Raw genomic sequence first — 21,902 nt, 5'->3', positions numbered from 1 at the left:
AGCAGTTCTGAGTCAGCCTGCAAAACTATCCAGATGTCTGGATTATCACCTGTTTAGACATGAGTATGAGAGACGGTACAGTGACATGATGATGAGTAGGGTTTGCCTCAAAGTTGTCTTAATTCTGCACTGCTTGCACCACAGAAATGAGTCAGTGATTCCTCACGTCATGCAGTTAAATGAGCATCGTTGTGCCATTGCTTTTCTAAGGGGTTAGAGTTACTTTTACACTGCTTTTTTTTAAACTGGGGACATGAGCCATATCTAGCTGCTCTTTTGAATTGGGCCAGTAAGCAATGATCCAGAACACTCTAACAACCGCATGGCTACATCCTAGAAATCACTCAGAACACCTAAGCAAACATTTGGCAACACCCTAGCAACCACCCAGAACACCCAAGTAAATCTCAGCAACGTCCTTGTGACAACACACAACACTGTAACAACCCCATAGCAACGTCCTAGAAACCACCCAGAACACCCTGGAAACCTAATTGCAACGTCCTCAGCAACCACCAAGGACAACACAGCAACCCCATATCAACACTCACACCCCAGAACACAGTAACAACTGCACAACAACACCCTAGCAACCCCATATCAACACCCACACCTCAGAACACAGTAATAACTGCACAACAACACCCTAGCAACCCCATATCAACACCCACACCCCAGAGCACAGTAACAACTGCATAGCAACACCCTAGCAACCCCATATCAACACCAACACCCCAGAACACAGTAACAACTGAACAACAACACCCTAGCAACCCCATATCAACACCCACACCCCAGAACACAGTAACAACTGCATAGCAACACCCTAGCAACCCCATATCAACACCAACACCCCAGAACACAGTAATAACTGCATAGCAACACCCTAGCAACCCCATATCAACACCCATACCCCAGAACACAGTAGCAACTGCATAGCAACCCCCTAGCAACCCCATATCAACACCCACACCCCAAAACACAGTAACTGCATAGCAACACCCTAGCAACCCCATATCAACACCCACACCCCAGAACACCCTAGCAACTGCATAGCAACACCCATATCAACACCCACCATGTAGAACATCGTAGCAACTGCATAGCAACCCCCTAGCAACCCCATATCAACACCCACACCCCAGAACACAGTAATAACTGCATAGCAACACCCTAGCAACCCCATATCAACACCCATACCCCAGAACACAGTAGCAACTGCATAGCAACACCCTAGCAACCCCATATCAACACCCACACCCCAGAACACCCTAGCAACTGGATAGCAACACCCATATCAACACCCACCATGTAGAATATCCTAGCAACTGCATAGGAACCCCCTAGCAACCCCATATCAACACCCACACCCCAAAACACAGTAACTGCATAGCAACACCCTAGCAACCCCATATCAACGACCACAACTCAGAAAATCCTAGCAACTGCATTGCAACACCCTAGAAATCATCCAGAACAATCTAGTGACCTTCTAACAACATCCTAGCAACCATCCAGAACACCCCTGAAAACCGCATGGCAACACATTAGTACCCACCTAGAACACTCTAGCAACCACATAACAATGCCCTAGAAACCACCCACAACAGTATTGCGGTGTCAAGTTTTGCACAGGCAGACACTATCAGAGCATGTGAGCGGAGCGGCGCGTGAGCGGAGCGGGGAGCGCAGTGGTAATATTTCCTTAAGAGCGCAGAGCGCCTTTCTGAAGATTCCGCTCCGCTCGCTCAATACGCTCAGTGCCGCTCGCTCAACCCAGAATGCCGTTTGGTGATTTGCTTGTTCGAGATCAGAATCTGTAGAGATCGAGAATAGTAGAGCAGTTATGGAGTCCAGATATTGTTTCAACGAAGTTGCAAGCCTTATAAATGTAAAGTAAAAATCAAAGTTAAGAATGAGCAGGGAGAAGAAACTGAGAGGGAGTGCGGGGAGACTGTTAAAGTTAGTACAGATTCATATTGATTACAATACGTATACACGAAGATGTATGCAAACATGGTGCAGCAAAAGGTGAGCTAGTTACATACCATAATAAATGAATAAACAGGTAGGCTAAGGTTATATTCGGTTGTACGGAGCCCCGATCATGACATGCAGAAAAAATTACGGCCACGAATTTAGAATAGGCTAGTTCTCTTTTATGCTAGGACTACATTATGGCCACGAATTAAGAATAAATTTTTTTGTTTAGTCTAAATTATGGCCACGAATTAAGTATTCATTCTCTTGTTTAGGCTTAGCTGCCACGAATTCATTCGTTCGTTAATTCGTTCATTCCCTATAGTAGGCCTAAATCGTGGAACGAATTATTATATTTCGTAATTACTTATTAAAATCATTATTGCTTAAACTTAATAAATAATAATAAATTAATTTAAAAAATAATAAAACCTGCTGACGTCGTAGAAACGAATTGTTAATTCGAATTATATTCGGAGCTCCGTAGTTATTAAATAATCTCAGTTAAACTGTAGACCTAAGCTAACACACAGCTGTATATAGGCCTAAATACAGAACTACAGAGTACAGAAGATATTAGCCTACACCACTTAGGCCAATTAAAATATTATTTAAAAAAAAAAACTGACCCGAAACAATAGGTAGTCCTTCAGAATGTAGGCTAGATATAGGCAGCAGTAATTTATAATCTAATATAATGCACGCAAATTTGTTCTTTACAGAACGGAGCGGGATCTGAGCGAGAATTGGTTTACGGTGAGCGTGAGCGGAATATTAACGGAGCGCTTGCTTGGGCGGTTAGAGCGACTGAGTGGAGCACACGTCCATAGAGCGGAAAACGTAGCGCTTCGCTCACATGCTCTGGACACTATTCATGAAAAATCTATTTTAATCACATTTTTAAAAAACTATTTATCTCATTATGGTTGATGACCAGTATGACTGCAGCTTTTCAACAAAAAGATTTTGTTTGTACACAATAGTTCCAATATATTTTACATTATTCAAATGAAATCAGGCACTGAAACATTTTAATGTACAGCAGACAAGTAAGAAGAGAATATACTGTGAATTGAAAAAAAAAAAGTTCTAAAATTACAGTGGCCACCTGAAAATGAACGAATGACAAAGAAATTGAATTATATAGAAGAAGCATCTGCAAACAAATTCTGCACAAGCTTTTCTCCAAACTAACTTCACTTTTCTGAACCATTTTTGCAATGACTTTCAAGGTCACTAAGATATTTTAGTGCCATGAAATTCATTCATTTTTAAGCTTATCACAGTTGACAAATACTTTCTAAGGCCACTGCATCTGTTATCGGCCTAATCATACTGATGCATTCATTAAAAAAAAAAAAAAACAACAATAAAAAAACACATGCAGCTTTAGGCTAAAATCTCAAGACATAGTGGATCTCAAGTGCAGTCGTAACATTAAAAATCCTCTCTCATTTTGTATCTCATCCTAAAGGTAAAAACAAAAAGAACAACTTGGTACTTTTGTCTGTTTAAAAGTACCGCCTTCAAAATGTCAGCAGTCTCTTAATCAGCGCTCTTAAGCCTGTGTCCTCGCCGCTGCTCTTCTATAACCTCAGTGTGTTGTCAGCTGGCCCCAGTGCTTTATGCACCTAAACAGCCTATTAAATCCCTGCTTGGCAGAAAAGAGTTTCCAGTGTCAAATGGGCCGAGTGCTGTCGCACACACCTCGTGGCGTGAGAGCGAGGCACTCTAATCCAGTTTAATCCATTTCCATCCGCTCTGGGATAAGACGCTTTGCTCATGAAGTCTACCTGAGAGGGGTTTAGAAAGAAGCAGAAGTGTTTATGCGAACGCATGAGCTTTGAGAGCTTGGTGTTAGGACAAATGTCATCCTAATCTGAAAGGGATTCATTTCGGAAGGTTAATTTGCACCAACGGCAATAAAAAGGATCTATTTTGTAACGTATGCAAGGATTCTTATTAAAGAAATTAATTTCCATCTGTTATTCGCACCATTTTGTAAGGAAGTGATCCTATTAGTTTATATAACTAGCTAAAGGATACAAACATCACTCTTTAATATCTCAATTTGTTTCTTATAGGCAGTAATGAGATTAAATGGAGGTCAAATGGAGACTTTTGCTGGCCTTTACCCTTTCTTGAATGTTTCTACTTAGAAGTCACACAAAAGCTGTGCTTCTGCAATCAAAAGTGGAATTTCAATATAAACATTTCTCATCAAAATTAAAATGATGATTCTTGAATAAAGCATAACAGAGTTTTCTGAGCTATGAAAGAGCAACCTCTAAATATCGATGATGTCTAAATCGACTAATCATTTAAATGTAAATGAGGTATGAATCTGACTAGGTGTTTATTCTTGGTTAAGAGCATTAATCGATGACTATTAACAAACAAACAAACAAACAGAAGCGAGAGTGTAATACACTACACAGCTCATGTGAATGCTAATACTCCAGCTTTGGTCAATACATCAGAGGAGGATTTTTTCCGCAAAGACTTCAAGGGAACCTGGCGATTCTGGCAGCGCTACGTGAAGGGAATAAATGTCAGAATTTGAGGAGCTCAGAGAGAAGAAATGAGAAGGTGTCTTCATCCAGACACACAGATCCACGCATGCAGAGCACTTAAAAGACCAAGACACGCTTTCCTCTGTGTTTGGACTAATGAAAATGAACAACCTGGACATTTATTATTCAGCAGGTGCCTTACCTTGCATATTTTAACCTCAGATCCACAAAGGCATTGATACTAACAGGTTAAAATGAGTGACAGTTTGGATAATGAGCCAATGTGTGTTGGTTATCTGTTGGGGGTTTCATCCCTCTTCATGGGATGATTGTGTGATGTTGGTGTTCGTAAATCAGAAATGTTGCCTTGGCAAACTTAAAGTTGAAGTACTAAAATTACTAATACCAAAACGGAAATAAAAAAATCAATTAAAGCTATATATATATATATATATATAAGCTAATAAAAATAACAGAAACACATAACAATAACAAACTCATAAAATACTAAAACTTAAACTTAACTTAAAATGAAAATGGAATATATGTAAATATATAGAAATTAGTGCTGTCAAACGATTAATCGCATCCAAAATAAAAGTTTTTGTTTACCTAACATATATGAGTGTACGGTTTATATTTATTATTATTACATATATATATATGTGTGTGTACTGTGTATATTTATTATGTATATATAAAGACATACACATACAGCATATGTTTTTAAAATATTTACATGTATTTACATGCATATATTTATATTCATATAATTGATATTATATAAATATAACATTTTTTTTAAATATATACATGCATGTGTGTGTATTTATATATACATAATAAATATACACAGTACACACACATATACCATGTAAACAAAAACTTTTATTTTGGATGCGCTTAATCGCGCTTAATCGTTTGACAGCACTAATAGAAATAAAATATGACTATAGAAATTATAGAAAAAATAAAAGGTAATTAAAACTAATAATTAAACTAGTAATTAAAAATGTATAATAATAATAATAATAATGGTTGTAACAGAACTGTGATGCCTGTGATGGCTTAACTAAGTTTTGTTTTTTATTTTCTTTATCTAAAGATTTGAGATTCATCTCCCATAGAATAATAAAGTTTTATAAATTCATCAAATTCCTGTAAAAATACTTTAATTTCGGGTAAGTACAGAACTGCAAACGTATTTGCTTTTTCAAAGTCCTCTTTTAACAATCCATTACCAACCTTCCGCTGTTTCTCTTTCTGTTGAGTTCTCTGTGATGTCATTGTCTTCTGCTTTGGGATAAAACCCATAGGTATGCTGTGACTCATCCGCTCCTACTCAAACCTGCTGCCAAAGCATTTCCTGCAATCTCAGTCCAAACAGAGCACGCAAAGGGGCTCAACAGCACGCATCTGTCAAACGGCCTGCGCCAAATCATAGTATGCTCGCTATGTGCACATACCTCCCTCCCAACCATAATTGACAAAATATACTAATGAGGAATCATTTGGAAAAGATACAAAAATCTCAGCATACACAGAGAAGCAGAAATTGGTTTTGAAGGCGAGCAGGAGTAAATACGAGCCATCTTCCCAATCTCCCCACCCACCTTTTCTCATTCTCCGATATGTAAATGTTTGCCAATAACAGTTTATTTTGGGTGTAGAGTCTCGTGAATTATAGATGACCATATGGGCTTGAATGGCTGACACTGCCTGCTGAAACACTGAAGGGATGAGCGAGACCGGACAGATGTCTCCAATTGAAACGGCTTTCCTCATCTCCCATAAATTGTCAAAGTTAATCAAGGGATGCATGGCCAATTTTGTTTGTGGGTTAATTTTTTTCTTGGCTCAGTTTGTAAGACATCGCTCCAATTTAGGGTGGTTAAACATGCATTCACATAATGAAATGCTTCACAAAACAACGTCCTCCTTTGGCTGGTCGACTTGAGACTTTTCAGTCACTTAAAAACCCATTATCCAAGTCCAAATGCAATGCATTTGGTTATATTAAATGTAGCCACAAGTTAAAGCTATATATTTATATATATTTTTTTTTTTGAGAGTTTTTGCACTGCTCTTCTGGTCAACATAAGAATGTTTAGGTGCCTTTAAGCAGTCATCTAACAATTACAGGAATGTTGTGCTAAATGCTACAAATTACTATAGGTTAAAGTCACAGTTACAAGCAAAGCAACACCCTAGGGACCTGGTGTTAAATAAAGCAGACATCTCCTTTATCTCCATTTTTCACTATTTTTTCACAAAAATGATCCTTTCTACTGATGAACAGTGTTGGGCAAGTTACTCTGAAAATGTAATCAAATTACTGATTACTGATTACTCCTTTTAAAAGTAATCACGTTACTATTCTGATTACTTTATTTCAAAAGTAATTAGTAATTAGTTACATTACTAGTTACGTTACTTTTTCCCCCATGAAATTTATGAAATCCCAGCATACACGCTCCCGATAAATATTTGTTATTAAAGCATCAACATTCACAGAACACTGTTATTTTTAACTGAGCAAGCGGCTGCTGCGTGCATGGTTTGGTATACAGAATGCCAGCAAAGAGCGCTGCAATTATAATCTCTAAAAGACATCTCAGTTCATCGCAATCTCACAAATCTCTGTTATAACACAATAAATACTATATATGCATAATGAATCGTTCATAATGTCTACAACTCGTGTTTTAATGAGAGGATTCGTGAGCACGCAAATTTCAGCACTGCATTGCTCAACGCTGCAAACACGTGTAGCCAAATAGAAACTCTGCTTGCACCTGTTAATTGTTTATATTTTATATTATTTCATGTTGCTTTTGTGCAATATATCTAGCCAGGCTCTCAGACACCGCGCAAGTGGCATCAACGGAACTACAGGCGTACCCGCAGTGGGGCAGCGCGGAAGAACGCAGGGACCCGGCCCGGGCGTCTCTTTGCCGGTCCGAGGCGGGGTCTGTGTGTGTGTAACACTGACCTGCGTTTGAGCAGAGGGTGCGTGGGTAGTCCGTTGGTTCGTCCTCCCGATCCGCCCACTGTTGCTCACTGGCGAGAGAGGAGGGTGAGTGTGATACGCACTGGATCGTCCACAACCCCCCGTTCCCTCTGGGGACCCAGAAATAGAGGAATTGCTCTTTGTCGAGTATTTGGGTACCACCGACCGAGAGGTCAGTGGTCGGAAAAAGATGAAAAGATTCTCCGCCCAGCCCTCGTCCGGGGGAGGGAGTGGTGTGCTTACCATCTCCTGAAGAGCAGGTCCCTCCACCTCTGGGTTGCCCGTCTCAGGGCCTCTGCTCTTTCGCTTGCCACCAGGTTTGGCGGGGGCCTGGCGGCTGCCCTGCGACCGGCTCCATGGCGCAGCTTTGCTGGAGGCCGCAGGAGCGGGGCGGTGGCAGGGGGGCCGCCCTCAGCGACGGCAGCAGCTGCACGCCGGGGCAGGATGTACCTGATGGCCTCAGTCTGCTTTGGTCAGCGGAGAACCGCTGGGTCAAGTCTTGTCCCGCGCCGCACTCTGTTGCGTCGGGTCTCGCGGGAGCAGGTCTCTAATCCACTGGCACTTGACTCGACAGTGCCTGTGCTACATCCTTTTTAGGTCTCTAGATTATAAAACACTGCATTCTGTCAGCAATGTAATGCGGCAGTAACGTATAGAGACCTCGGCTTGTAACTATACTCTAATTACTATTTAGAAAATGATAACGCGTTAAATTACTCCGTTACTAAAAAAGTAATCAAATTACAGTAACGTGTTACTAAGTAATGCGTTACTGCCCAACACTGCTGATGAACAGCCTGATGGACAGTTTTCATTAGCAATCTGTATAATTCATCATAATACCCGCTGGCTGTGAGCGACTGGCAGGCTATTTCATTTGGCCCAATGTTTCATCTCATTTTAAGAGCACTGTGACAGAGACAACTAAATCTTGTAGAAGAAATATAATGTCAACAACCAGATATCATTTAATGGCGCTATATTAGCAAAATAATTACCCAAGTCTATCACGGTACTACTCTGGCAATACCATCATGTTTTGACGTCTTCAAAAGTATTCTTTGAAATACCTTGGTGTACCATGTACACATGGTATTTCCATGGTATATGAACATGGTGAAACAGGATAATGTTCTAAATAATATACTTTAAAATATACGGAAATTCAAGTACCATGGTATTTAAATGTACCAATGTAGTAACATGGTAGTTTTTGGTACTTTTTTGAATGAAGTGGTTCAGTACTGTGAACGTCTCTGGATTTTGGATTTGGTCTTACCTTAAAGTAACTTTAAATACTTCCATACTTACTTTTTAAGCATAATGAAAAATACAGCCATTGGTGTGGTTGAGGAGTGAGGTGCAGTTATCAAGGTGAAAGAAACCCAAAATTTGACTTAAACATTTAGTTTAAACACTATTTAGGATTCCTTGTTGTTTCAGTACTCACAAGCGATGATGTTGCCGTAGCGATTCTTGTTGCGGTTTTCATCCTTCTTGGCAGTTTCCCATGGTGCCGTTTGTCCCTCAGCCAGACCCTGGAATCAAATCAAGAATATTTTTTAACATGTTCATCCATTACAGAGACTGCTTTCACACACATGCATACATATATACATATATTTTCTGATAGCTAAAGACATACAAGTTAAACTTTTCACACTTTGAGATGCTTTTCTGAAATAACAGGTCAAGTTAGGTGCCTCTTTTCCCTTGATATCACTGAAAGACTCTGAAATCTCAGACAAGAGCACTGAATGACCACTTAAAGCCGTAGTGCTATCTTCATCCTGTCCACCACACACAAGACGAGCCATTTACTGTGACAGATCTAAAGAAACAACGGTGGTCTGCAAAGTGTCTGCATTAAAGAAAGACTTCATGGACAAAGTGATTCAAAACAAGCACATTTTAAAGATGAATTGGAGGGGTGATGATGCAATTTAGTGAAGGTCTATCTTTAAAAGACGTCTCTGTGAAAGAACAGCAACAGAGAATCGACTGAAAGACAAGAGTTCATTCACAGACCTCATAATGTGTAATTTGTTTTATTTTTTCCACTCTCAGTAAAAATTGAGGGCCGAATTTAATTCATCTTAGAACATCCAAAATGTCTGAAAATTCATTAGGTTTTCACAATGTACTTTTATTGACATGAGCTTGCACACCGTCAGTCAATTATTACAATAATTAATTATAAATTCAGTATCAGTTTGTAAAATTAAATGGGTTTAACTAATAGCAAATGACAGGCTACTTCATTCGGCCACCGTTTCATCTACTTTTAACAGTGACAACTGTATCTTTTAGGAAAATATAATGTCAATAACTACATATCACATAATGAATTGCATCTATAGTATGAATTGTATTCCATCCATCCATCCATCCAAGTGTTGCTTTTTAGTACTTCTATTAATGCAGCAACATACCGGTTAAGCAAGTAAGTAAATAAATAAATAATGTGTATTTAATCTAAAAATACTATCACATAATGAATTGTGATGCTATATTAACAAAAGTAGTACAAAAGAGTTCCATGGCACTACTAAAATTGACTAAATCCAACCAATCAATCAAACAAACAAACAAAACAAAAATAAGAGAAGTTAGAAAAATTAAAATTATTATTAAAAAATGTGTTCCATCATGCATCGCTACATAGAGTTTTTTTAACTGATTGACTGTTCTGGCTGGTTTAAATCGCTCAGCATCCGACGAGGTCATAAAAGTAGAAGAACTGTTTTTCTCTTCCATGTCCGTACGATGGATCCCATCTGGAAATAGTGAGGCATAGAAGCCTGAACACACAGACTGTATCATCTCTACTGTGCTGTTCCTTCACATGCATTAAACATGATCAGGCACCTGTGAAAATCGAAACCTTACAAAGCCTAATTTCTTTTGAATTGCTCTTTCATGTGTGAATTAAACATGATCTGGCAACCCTTCCAATAAACCAGTCACATTCATGCAGGGATACTGGTATCTGGCAACTCTGCCCATGCTCTCATTATAATCACGGTACAGTCAGGGTAACTGAGTCAGTTATAGGCAAACTCTGTCTGCCTGACAGAATGTGATGCTAAAACTGTTTGAGGGCTTCTTAATGAGACATTTTGAGACATCCGGAGAGAATCACTACACAAAAAGCTTTAAACTCCTGTCTTCTGGCAGTGAGCTAAACTTATTTTTCATTTGTTCTGTACCGGATTCCTCATCCACCCTCCAAAAATGTCCTCACTGGAGCCTCTCTGGTCTTCTGATCTTCTGTTTTTGATACTATTAATACTTTATAGAAGTGATGAGAAGACAGTGAAGGCGTGTTTACTGTGTGTGTGTGTGTGTGTGTGTGTGTGTGGACACGAAGACAGCAGACACGCTGTCAGACCTCTTCCAACCCCACACTTCCAAACATTTCATAATCCTCTTCACCAGCTACACTTTCTACTCTTCATCATTTTGTTATTTTGTTATCTAATGCAACGACATTCACACATTAAGCGTTGACTTAAGTGTCCAAATACTTTATGGGGCCACTGTAACCTTCTCCATATTTATACGTACTATTAACTTCTCGTTGTTTCTTCTCTCTCTAATGTGAGCACAGATGCAGGATCACACATCTGGCAGGCTGAGATTAATGATGCGATTGTGCTGACATACACACACAGGTGGCCGTCATCAGCTTTTACCAACATGATCAGATCTGCATCACTCGCTCCCTGTCCATCATATCTCATCCCTCTCCATTCCTTCTCTCTCAACTCTATTTGTTTGTTCTACTTTGCAAAATGTAAAATTAAAGGTGCAAGCTATACTAATGTACTAAAAACTAATATTATTACGTGAGAAATATTACATTGTTTATTATTAAGTATTTGCAGTATTTGACTATTTAAATAATATATTTTCAAGAGTCGTTTTTTACATTGCTTAACAGCATAAATCTGTGAATTGTGAAAATAAATAAAAAAGTAAACAATTAAAAAGTATGAACACTGTTTAAACATGCAAACTGTGAAACAAGGAAGATTCAATTAGTTAAAATGTATAAGATTTAAACCAATTGTAGTTATAGATGACACCTATCTTCATGTGACTAGATTTTAATTCATTAGCTAATTAGCTTGATTTAAAAGGGTTAAAAAGCAAAGTTAAATTACTGGGTACGAGTAACATTAAAATCTCATTTGCAGTAAAAACCATCTCCAAATTCACAATAAAACATGCATTATGGGAAATGCAGTATTTGCCCCTAATGTGCTCTCGCTCATATCAGCTTGTCACAAGCCAGTAAGCAAACGCTCCATTCAACTCAGTGTAAATGTATTGAGTTTCTCCTCCTTCACTGCATATTAGAAAAAATGACTTATTTTCGGAGGCAAGTATAGAGATGGGCTGATGCAAAAAGCTGCCAACTTCATTTGCAGGCAAACTTGTGAGGCAAATCAGGTTAGAAGAGAGAGGCGATAACAAAAAGGTGTTATAAAAACGTCTGCCTTGATGAATGACCCTTTAAACATGGAGGCACAGGCTCTGGTGCTATCAGACTGCCTAAGACAGGTATGAGCTGCCAGCAATACATCCATCTCATGTTTACTTCTACACTTCAGACGGCCTAAAGCAGTCTATACAGCTGAGCTAGTCCTATTAGACCTATCCTAACTCTTCAAGTGATCAGTTAATAGTTAGGACAGACCTCTGTAACATTTAGATCTCCTTCAGGCTTGGTGAGGAGCTGCATTATCCTATTTCTGGCATTCACGATGGAAATTGTGAATACATAAATTGGACAAAATAGACACTATACAACATGCACATCAATTTGTTATTTTGTCATCTCCGAATAATAAATCAGATGTATGACAGACATAACTATGAGTCATTTTTTATGAATGAGAGTCTCTTCTTTAAAAGTGCAGTCTTGTCCCTTTTTAAAGATGCCTTCAATCCAGGGATTGAAAATTTGGATACAGAGTGTCCCTTCCTCTTTAATTCACCGATGTCTCTTGTTGCCACAGCCATCCATTAAGACTGTGTCTGAATACACAATAAGGTGACAAATATGATTCATACTTATACTCAAGCTAAGTTCTCTGCTGATTGTTCATACAGTACTCTCCTTTGATAGCCTGCCTAAGAGTATTCCTACATCAGTGAGCAAAGAGCTGTTCAGAATAACTGATCCCAGACCAGATTCCATATTAGAATTCAGAATAAGATGTTTACAAAGAACATGCCATCACTGCTTTGCAAGCATCACAAATAATCTCAAAGTATAATCATACTACAGTAGTTACTACATGCAAACTATATCTCTCATCTGGGAGAGAAAATATTTTAAATAGTTATTTTTCATAAAACACAGATTTCTCAAGTTAAAGGAACAGATTGCCCAAAAATGCAAAATTGCCATAAACTTTCCTCACCCTTACATCTTTACGCTCTGTTGATCACACAAAGGTTCACCAATTTAAAATTGAAAATAACTGAGAATCAGATCGGCATATTAGAATGATTTCTGAAGGATCATGTGACACTGAAGACTGGAGTAATGATGCTGAAAATTCAGCTTTGCATCACAGCAATAAATTACATTTTAAAATATACCAAAATAGAAAACAGTTATTTTAAGTTATTTTATAACTACTCTTTTCACTGCATGTTTGATCAAATAAATGCAGCCTTGGTGAGCATAAGAGATTTCTTTTGTAAACATGAAAAAGTCGTAGTTATTCCATACTTCTGGCTGGCAGAGTATATACTGTAGCTCAATATCTCATTTTATGGTACTTTTTAATGCTTTAAAGCTTCAGTCCACATTCATTTTAATTGCAAGGACAAGTGCGGCCAGAACATTCTTTAAAAATACATCAAGCCTGTGTTTCACAGAAGAAAGGATTGGTTTGGAATGACATAAGGGTGAGTAAATGATGACAGAATTGTCATTTTTGGAGGGTGAACGATCCCTTTAATGAAAACAAATCACAAAGTGAAGCTGGAACTCATACAAGGCAGCTACTTCAAAGCCACAATTTGTAGGAAATACATTTAGAGGAAAAATAAATGACCTTATCAAAAGTTAATTTCATATCTTTCTATTGTTGGCAGCCTCTTTCCTCTAGCGCTATTCAAACAAAATAACCGAGCAACAACGATGCCAATATGCGCTTTCCCAATCGTAAAACTGTACCCTATTACAGAATCTGTACCTTAAAAACAGAGAAAAATAAGACCCCACACACACACATACACACACACACACACACACACACACTCACACACACACAAAAATGTCTCTTTAATTTCAAATGACAAGGAAACAATCTAACAGACGCAATTTCAATGTTGGCGACCTTAAGTGAAAAGGAGTTCTATTAAAGCGAGTTTCTATTAAATTATTATTAAAGTATTATTAGAACAGATCATGTATGGGGACTGCAGAGATAACTTGAGGTTAGTATACTTTTTAAAAATCTTGAGTACGACTTGCTACTGACACAAAGGTCTTTGCATATACCTACCAATAAAGGTTTAGACAGTGAAATATAATTGGTTTTATTGTCATGGGGGGTTGATCTTTTGTGGCCCACTGTGTAGGGAGATTTTTCAAGAAGCACTTCTTATCTCACATGACCTTTTCTGAACAAAATGCCAGCATGTCCTCGTGACACTGACCTGCTTCCTTTAATAAGCACAGAGGTACTTCAATTAGTTATTCAAATGTGTTTAAGAAATAAAACAATATGGAAAAAGACAGGGCACTAGCAAAAACACTCATTATTGAGTGATTTTCGAAAAAACATGTTTGACATTTTAATAACCCCCTCAATAAAACTATTTTAAGATTCATTCCACATCATTCTTGGGCTTACTGTGCATGCAGAGGCAAAAACAAATTTTATAGCTGCACGGCTGTGGTAATTACTGCAGAGAGGCTTGATCTTACATACTTTTACAAATTTAGTATACTAAAAAGTAAGCAAAAGATATTTGAGAGCTACAGCAGAGAGAAAGACTTTCAGCAAAGTCTCCCATAAAGATGGCTTCATTCATTCAATGTAGCAAACAAATCAGCATCAATATTCTTTTATCTACTCCGTAGAGAGAAAAAAGAAAGCCATATTGAAAGTTTAATTTTTCTTGATGTCAATCACTCAAGCTCAAGACTTCTTACCTCGTACTCCTCTTTAAAACCGTAACCCTGCCCACACTTCATCTGGGTGATGTGTTGGAGCAAGTCTGCCACTCTGATGGCCGGTTGGAACTGGCCGGCCTGGTAGGACATCTCCACCGACTCACAGCCTCCATATGGGTACGTCTGGATGGTCATCGAGGGCTGGGACATCTCACTGTGGCTGCCATCTGTGGAGGAACAATTCACAATCCTTGAGTACCCATCACAATGTTCAATTGCCAGCTGGAAGGTTGCTGGTTTGACACCAAACAAGGCAAGCAAGGCACCAACCCTGGATTGCACTTTCCTATATTTATAACATAAAAGTAATGGAAAGAAACTCTACCAGTCCTGGTTATTTTATGTTATGAAGCAAAATTCATCACTCTATAGCATAAAGTTACCATTGGACAGCATGTTTAATTTACAGTTTACCTAGAAAAGGCATAATTCATTTCTACAACCTGTTGGATTCACAATCTCCCACGTATGTTACAATCTATCAATGTAAAACCCCCAGGCAAAAATGGAAACACTAGAAGATTGTGCGCTTTTAATCAATAATTTACAACATAGGCAGGTTGAACTGCTATAATGAACAGTGCATATCTATTTCCGACCATCTAAAGATTAAATTGGATTCTTCTCAATTTTCCCCACTGCTAGTAATATTATAAACATTTAAATGACAAACCCAGACCCCCAAAAAAATTAAAAATTAAAAATAATGTGTAAATGCACATTTTAAATGTGTTACAAATTTAATGACCACCCCACCCCCCTAATATATAATACTAGTCAAAAGTTTAGAATAATTAAAATTATAAATGTTGTTGAGAGAATATTGTCTATAGTGTATATGAACTACCATTTAAAACTTTACACATTTAAAATGCTCACCAGGGCTGCATTTATATATTTATATAAAAATACACAAAAAAACTGTAATATTGTGTAATATTATTGCAATTTAAAATAACTGTTTTGTATTTTAATATATTTTAAAAAGTTATTTATTCCTGTGATACAAAGCTGAATTTTTTGTAACCATTACTCCAGTCTTCAGTGTCACATGATCCTTCAGAATTAATGCTAATATTGCAATAGAAAACAGTTCTTTTAAATTTCACAATATTTATTTTAAGTGTATACTGCATGTATATATATATTAGGGCTGTCAACGTTAACGCGTTAACGCATGCGATTCATTTTACAATCCTTAACGCGTTACAATAATTTAATGCAACGCAAAATTATTGAAGCACAATTTCTATTCTAACCCTTCGTCTCTGAAGAGCACGAGCCCTCACACGTCACATGCTCTATGTGAAGTACAGACTGAACGGATTGTCAACAAATCCCACCGCTGTATGGCCAGATGAGACGCAAACTACGGTTTCTCGCTAGTAAAGTTTTGATGGATGAAGACTGCAATCAAGTTAAAGACGATTGCAGTGGCGTACAGGAGTCGTTCAGTAAGCACACTTGAGTCCGTTATAATAATGTGTGTATGAGTGCTCTTGACGCACTGATCGCACATTGTATTTATGCACAGGCACAGACATTTCTGTACATTCACGTTGTTTCCACACACATTCACGGTATGTTGATTGTTTTGATTTGTCATGTTTATGTTGCTGTGTTTAGTTATTCTGAATGGATCCGTGTACTGTAGTAGATACATGCAGTCAGCAGGTGGCTGGTTTAGGTTTTTTTGTTGGCATCACCATGTGGTCCTGTTCGGTATCGCAATTCGACTTCTCTAAAATGTAAAAAAGCTATTTGCTGTTGCACTGTACACATACTATGCAAATCAGATATATATATATTTTTTTTGCATTTTTTTCTTTCATATGTGCTTATATGGGCTTCTTTATATCATTTGGTTATTTGGTGTCCTTTTGGAGTTCTTTTGGAGTCCTTTTTTGGAAAGATCTTCATTTATCTTATAGAAAGTATTAAGTATTATTATTTATTACTGTATTAAGAAAATACAGATTTTTGAGAATCACCCTTCAATCTTTTGGTTTACTTTGCTGAATATAGCAAATGATGACAAAATAACCATTTGAAACAAGATAAATGGTCTATGCTTAATTTCATGAAGTGTGCGATTGATCGCGATTAATCACAGAAAAAGTGTGTGATTAATCAGATTAAAAATTGTAATCTATTGACAGCCCTAATTTTTAAAATATTATATATATATATATATACACAGGGTGCGATTTGTGAAAAAAACAGAGGGGGGGATGCTTTTGAAAACTTTTTATAGGTGTATAAAACTCCCAAATACCCGTCTTTTTAGTCATTAAATGTTTTTAATACGATGGAAACTGTATCTAACGTGATACAATTTTAATAAAAACATTGTAAGTTAGGCCTATTAATTTTAATGATTTCATTTCCACAGTTATTCAAACAATAACTAGATTATATAGGGAAAGTGAGCAAAGAACACAGCATCAACGGAGCTTTTTGAAACTTTGAATCAGTTAAACCATTGCATCGCAAAATGATTCACTGTTTCGCAACGCTCCAATTGGATTGCATATGGATATATATATATATATATATACATACACACACACACACACACATATACATACACAAATATATTCAAGAGATTGGATAAAAATATCTATACATCCCTATCTACAACTGTATATATACAGAAAAAAAACATTTTGGACATTTTAAATGTGTGTACTTAAATTCATATTTATTTTTTTCGAGTACGCTAGCATAAAGATAAGATCAAAGCAAACAGACAAGGACTAAAATACACCTCATTTTGCATTTATGGGAACTAGCCAATTGCATCACACAGATCCTACATAATCTGTAGAACCATTCAAAAAATGACAAAGAAAACACAAATATTTGCAGTCTAGGATCATGTTGCTCTCAAAAAAGCAAGGCTTTGTTTACTGTGCACTAATACCTCTCAATCAAGACCAAACCCCTGAAAGCTCGAGGCTAAGACCTCGACTACTGTGAGATATCTCTGAGTGTCATTCAATCACAGCTCAGTGCAGACTTCAGTTATGCATAACAATATACTGAGAAGCAGACAGTCCGTCCTTGCAAACTCTTTTATTAGAATAAGACTGGGAAGTAGTTTATTGATGTTAATGAGCTTATTAAACAGAGGAATGGGGGAAGCAAATGACAGAGAATTTTTAATATGGCCTGCTTTAAACGGCTAAAGCATCATTCAGATGCATAGAGTGATGGAAAATTACTCGACAAATTATTAATGTAGCTATTTGCATCTTAATTGCCTTGAAAATTCATTATACACAAAAAAATTAAAATCCACACCAAACATCTACGCTTTCAACACGGCAAAATACAAGTAATTTTGCATGAGGTGTTAGCACCCCAGTATTTTTAGTGCCAGAAGGAAAAAGTTGAAAGTATTAGTGGCGACAATGTATTATGAAGAAAACAATTATGCCAGAATCGTAGCCTCAGGAGGATCTTTTTAAAGGACACAAAAAGTAACTAGCAGAGAGATGCTGAGACTGCTCAATGAATCTGAACAGGTTCACGACCAGCACACAAAACATCATTTGGATCTGACTGAACGGTGAGCTTTGATATTTGTTTAGGTATCAAAACCTTGTTGCCTATAGACAGCTACTTATAAGACAGCAAACAGTTACGGTTCCCATTGACTTCCATTGTATGGACAAAAGTACAGTGGAGGTCAATGGGAACCTAAACTGTTTGGTTACCAGCATTCTTCAAAATAACTTATTTTACGTTCCACATAAGAAAGTCATACAAGTTTTGATAGACATGAGTAAATGAGAAGAATTTTCATTTTTGGGTGAACTATTCATTTAAGTTACTTATTTGTAGAGATCAATTTCTTTTTTTTTCTTTTTAACCAATATTTACACTTCAAGCCAACAATTCAAGCCAAGAGCCAACGAAAAGCATACCATTTTAAGCTTGACAGTTAGACATAGACTGCATAAATAAATAAATACATACATACATTCATAAAATAAAATAAAATAAAAAATATTCCCAAAAACTTTACAAATTTAGTTCTAAAACAAACTATTGTGCACAAAGTCAAGATATTTGAATATTACAGGTCATGATATTCATATTGGGCTAGGCAAATGTATGGTGGAAAAATATGTTTATGACTTAGACGCCAACATACAAACACTAAAAGAGAAAAACAGAGTGTGCGATAGAGAAGTATACACTAGAGATTCTAAGGTCTCTCAATTTACTGCCCCTGCTTCTGCCTTTCTCCTTCCCTCTATGTATCAAATTTTTATTAATTAATTATTCATGTGTTTTTGTCTCAGCAGCATGGAGCGAATCCCAAAGTGGTGGCCCAGTGGGTGTATTATGTTGTTAAAACGACGCGTCTGCCACATCCAAGCCTCAGAAATATTACTGCCCCTGCTTCTGCCTTTCTCCTTCCCTCTATGTATCAAATTTTTATTAATTAATTATTCATGTGTTTTTGTCTCAGCAGCATGGAGCGAATCCCAAAGTGGTGGCCCAGTGGGTGTATTATGTTGTTAAAACGACACGTCTGCCACATCCAAGCCTGAGAAATATCGAAGAACTTCTGCTCTAGAAACGAAAGGTCAACTGCACATTTTAGGTGACCTCATATGGGAGGCAAGTTATATATGTAGATTATGGATAATCATTTAGGTTTTGTAGTTTTGAATCTTCAGGATGATGAGTTCTGACAGTTATGAGTAGAAAAAAAAGAGTACAGTTCATAAATAAATTATACTGAATCATTAGTAGATTTTACTGCGAGGTCCTATGGGATACGTTTAGTCCTACAAACACCTTAGGATGATGGGGAACATAAAAACATGACTGAAAACCCATATGGCAAAACAATATGAATACTGAACAAGATTTTGATATGTCCTTCCTTAAAGGTGAAGTGTGTATTTTCTGTACAAAATAGTAGAATAATTACATTTTTTAATTTTCTGAAGGATGTTTATTCAGTAATAAAAGACAAATCTTTAATTGTGTAAATGTGATGGAAAAAAAACCCCTCTGAAGTTTATGCTTTAAATCTGCATATTTATATTTATATTTATATGATATGTCCTTCCTTAAAGGTGAAGTGTGTATTTTCTGTACAAAATAGTAAAATAATTACATTTTTTAATTTTCTGAAGGATGTTTATTCAGTAATAAAAGACAAATCTTTAATTGTGGAAATGTGATGGAGAAAAAAAACCCTCTGAAGTTTATGCTTTAAATCTGCATATTTATATTTATATTTATATTCATATGCAAATGCATGAAAGAATATGGAAGCATAATTTTCCTTTACTTTGCATAATTTGTCTGATAATAGTTAGGTAGATGTGATTCATACAGGGCAAAAATATATTTTAAAACAAAAATCTCTACCACGTCTAAATCTTTTTCTAATATATTGCACATCTGCACATTCTAATCATATCTTCTAACACGATGTTCTCTCTGCATTCCTCACAGGTGCAAAAAATAGGTTTGATATGATAAAGCAACAATAATACTGTTTAAAATGAACGCAAAGAAAAAAAAAGTGACGCTTTGAAACTTGACGGTTCTTCTGCTCGGAAGAACTTGAGGAGAACTGACTTCATTTTCCCCCATTAAAACATTAAACAAGAATCATAATTTTGAGAGATGTAAAGATACACAGCATGTCCTGCTACAGCGCAACTCCATATTATAGTGCATGTATTGGACTATATTAGCATTCTATAGTTCATGTCATATATTGAGTGAAAGAGAGAAAGAAAGACATAAGCTATGCCAAGTAACTATTCTCCTTACAGAAGTAATTTTCGCTCGTGTTCTGTCCCATAATGGCTTCTTTCATTTGAGCATGAACTCTTTGTGGCCATTGCATTATATGCATTCAGATGATTAGAGCTAAAATCACATTAAAGCTCAATTATCGGCATGCACGGTTACATTATGATAAACTACTATGGTGCATGCCATTAACAATAATTACCTGACAAGTCACAACAAAGCACAGGTGACTAAATAATGACATTGTAAATTACTTTCAAATGTCATATGTGAATGGGTCTCATATGGCTGTAGGTATATGGAGGAAAATAAACGTGATATAAAAACCTCTGAAAAAATATGTGTATACTGTATGTAGAAAGTGCTGTCAAGGTAAAATAAATTAAAGTTATTAGAATTATTAGCAAAGTATTATAAGTGTTAGCACTGGCATTGTTGCAATATATACAGTAAAACATGAAATAAGATGCTTCACTCAATGTCAAGCTTTTTGTCCTTGGCTACAAATTTGAAACTGTTTAAATATATACACTACAATTCAAAAGTTTCAATACTTTTATTCAGCAAGGATGCGTTCAAGTGATCAAAAATGATAGTGAATCGTTTATAATGTTACAAAAGATTTATATTTCAAATAAATGCTATTCTTTTAAACTTTCTATCATGGTTTCCACAAAAATGTAATTAAATAAAAATGAAACAGCAAATGTTTTCAACATTGATAATAATAAATGTTGGAGTAATGGCAGCTGATAATTCAGCTTTGCATCACAGGAATAAAATCAATTTGAAAATATATTAAAATACCGTATTGACACGAATATAAGACAATGTTTTTTTCTTGGAAATACATCTGAAAAAACGCAAAAACAAGATTTGTTTTTTAAAAAGCCTTTTTCCAAAAGGTACATCTGGAAAAAGGGGGGTCGTCTTATAATCAGGGTCATCTTATATTCGGGCCAATACGGTAGTAAGTTATTTTAAATTGTAGTAATATTTCACTCTTTTTTACTGTATTTTCAAACTAATGTATATAAACGTATGTATGATTTTTTCTTTAATTAAACTGTGTATTAAATGTATTTTTTTTAATGATTAGGCTCATGATTTTTGCCTGTAGGACAAAAAAATTGGAAAAAATATCATATATTACAGAGCCAAATCATAGATTACTTAAACAGTAACCAGCAACCACACAGCAACACCCACAGCAGCCTACAGCAATGTGACACTTAGGGTGTATTCACACCAGGAAAGTCCACTAGTTCACTTGCTTTGGTCCGGACCAAACACAATGTTGATTTTTTTTGTTTGGTGTGGTTCGCTTTCACACTGCCATTTTTGCAAGTGAACCAGAACTGTGCTAAGGTCAACCATTCATTGGACAGAAATTCTCAAGCGTACCAGAGTT

General features: G+C 36.6%; 1 protein-coding gene across 1 annotated transcript in view; it reads right to left on the bottom strand.

Moving 5' to 3' along the window:
- LOC107708049 (receptor-type tyrosine-protein phosphatase T-like) overlaps nucleotides 1-21,902 on the bottom strand; it is a 259,431-nt gene that overhangs the window by 25,431 nt on the left and 212,098 nt on the right. Inside the window, exons 20-21 of the mRNA XM_016512197.1 lie at nucleotides 14,684-14,871; nucleotides 8,954-9,041 (exon numbers count right to left, since the gene is read on the bottom strand). Coding sequence (XP_016367683.1) covers nucleotides 8,954-9,041; nucleotides 14,684-14,871 — 276 coding nt within the window. The remainder of the gene's footprint in view (nucleotides 1-8,953; nucleotides 9,042-14,683; nucleotides 14,872-21,902) is intronic.

This window comes from Sinocyclocheilus rhinocerous, unplaced genomic scaffold, assembly GCF_001515625.1.
Source record: "Sinocyclocheilus rhinocerous isolate Xijiao unplaced genomic scaffold, SAMN03320098_v1.1 scaffold113, whole genome shotgun sequence".
In the NCBI taxonomy this organism is placed as follows: domain Eukaryota; kingdom Metazoa; phylum Chordata; class Actinopteri; order Cypriniformes; family Cyprinidae; genus Sinocyclocheilus; species Sinocyclocheilus rhinocerous.
Note: the sequence above shows the minus strand (reverse complement) of the source record. Positions and strands in the feature narration are given on the sequence as shown.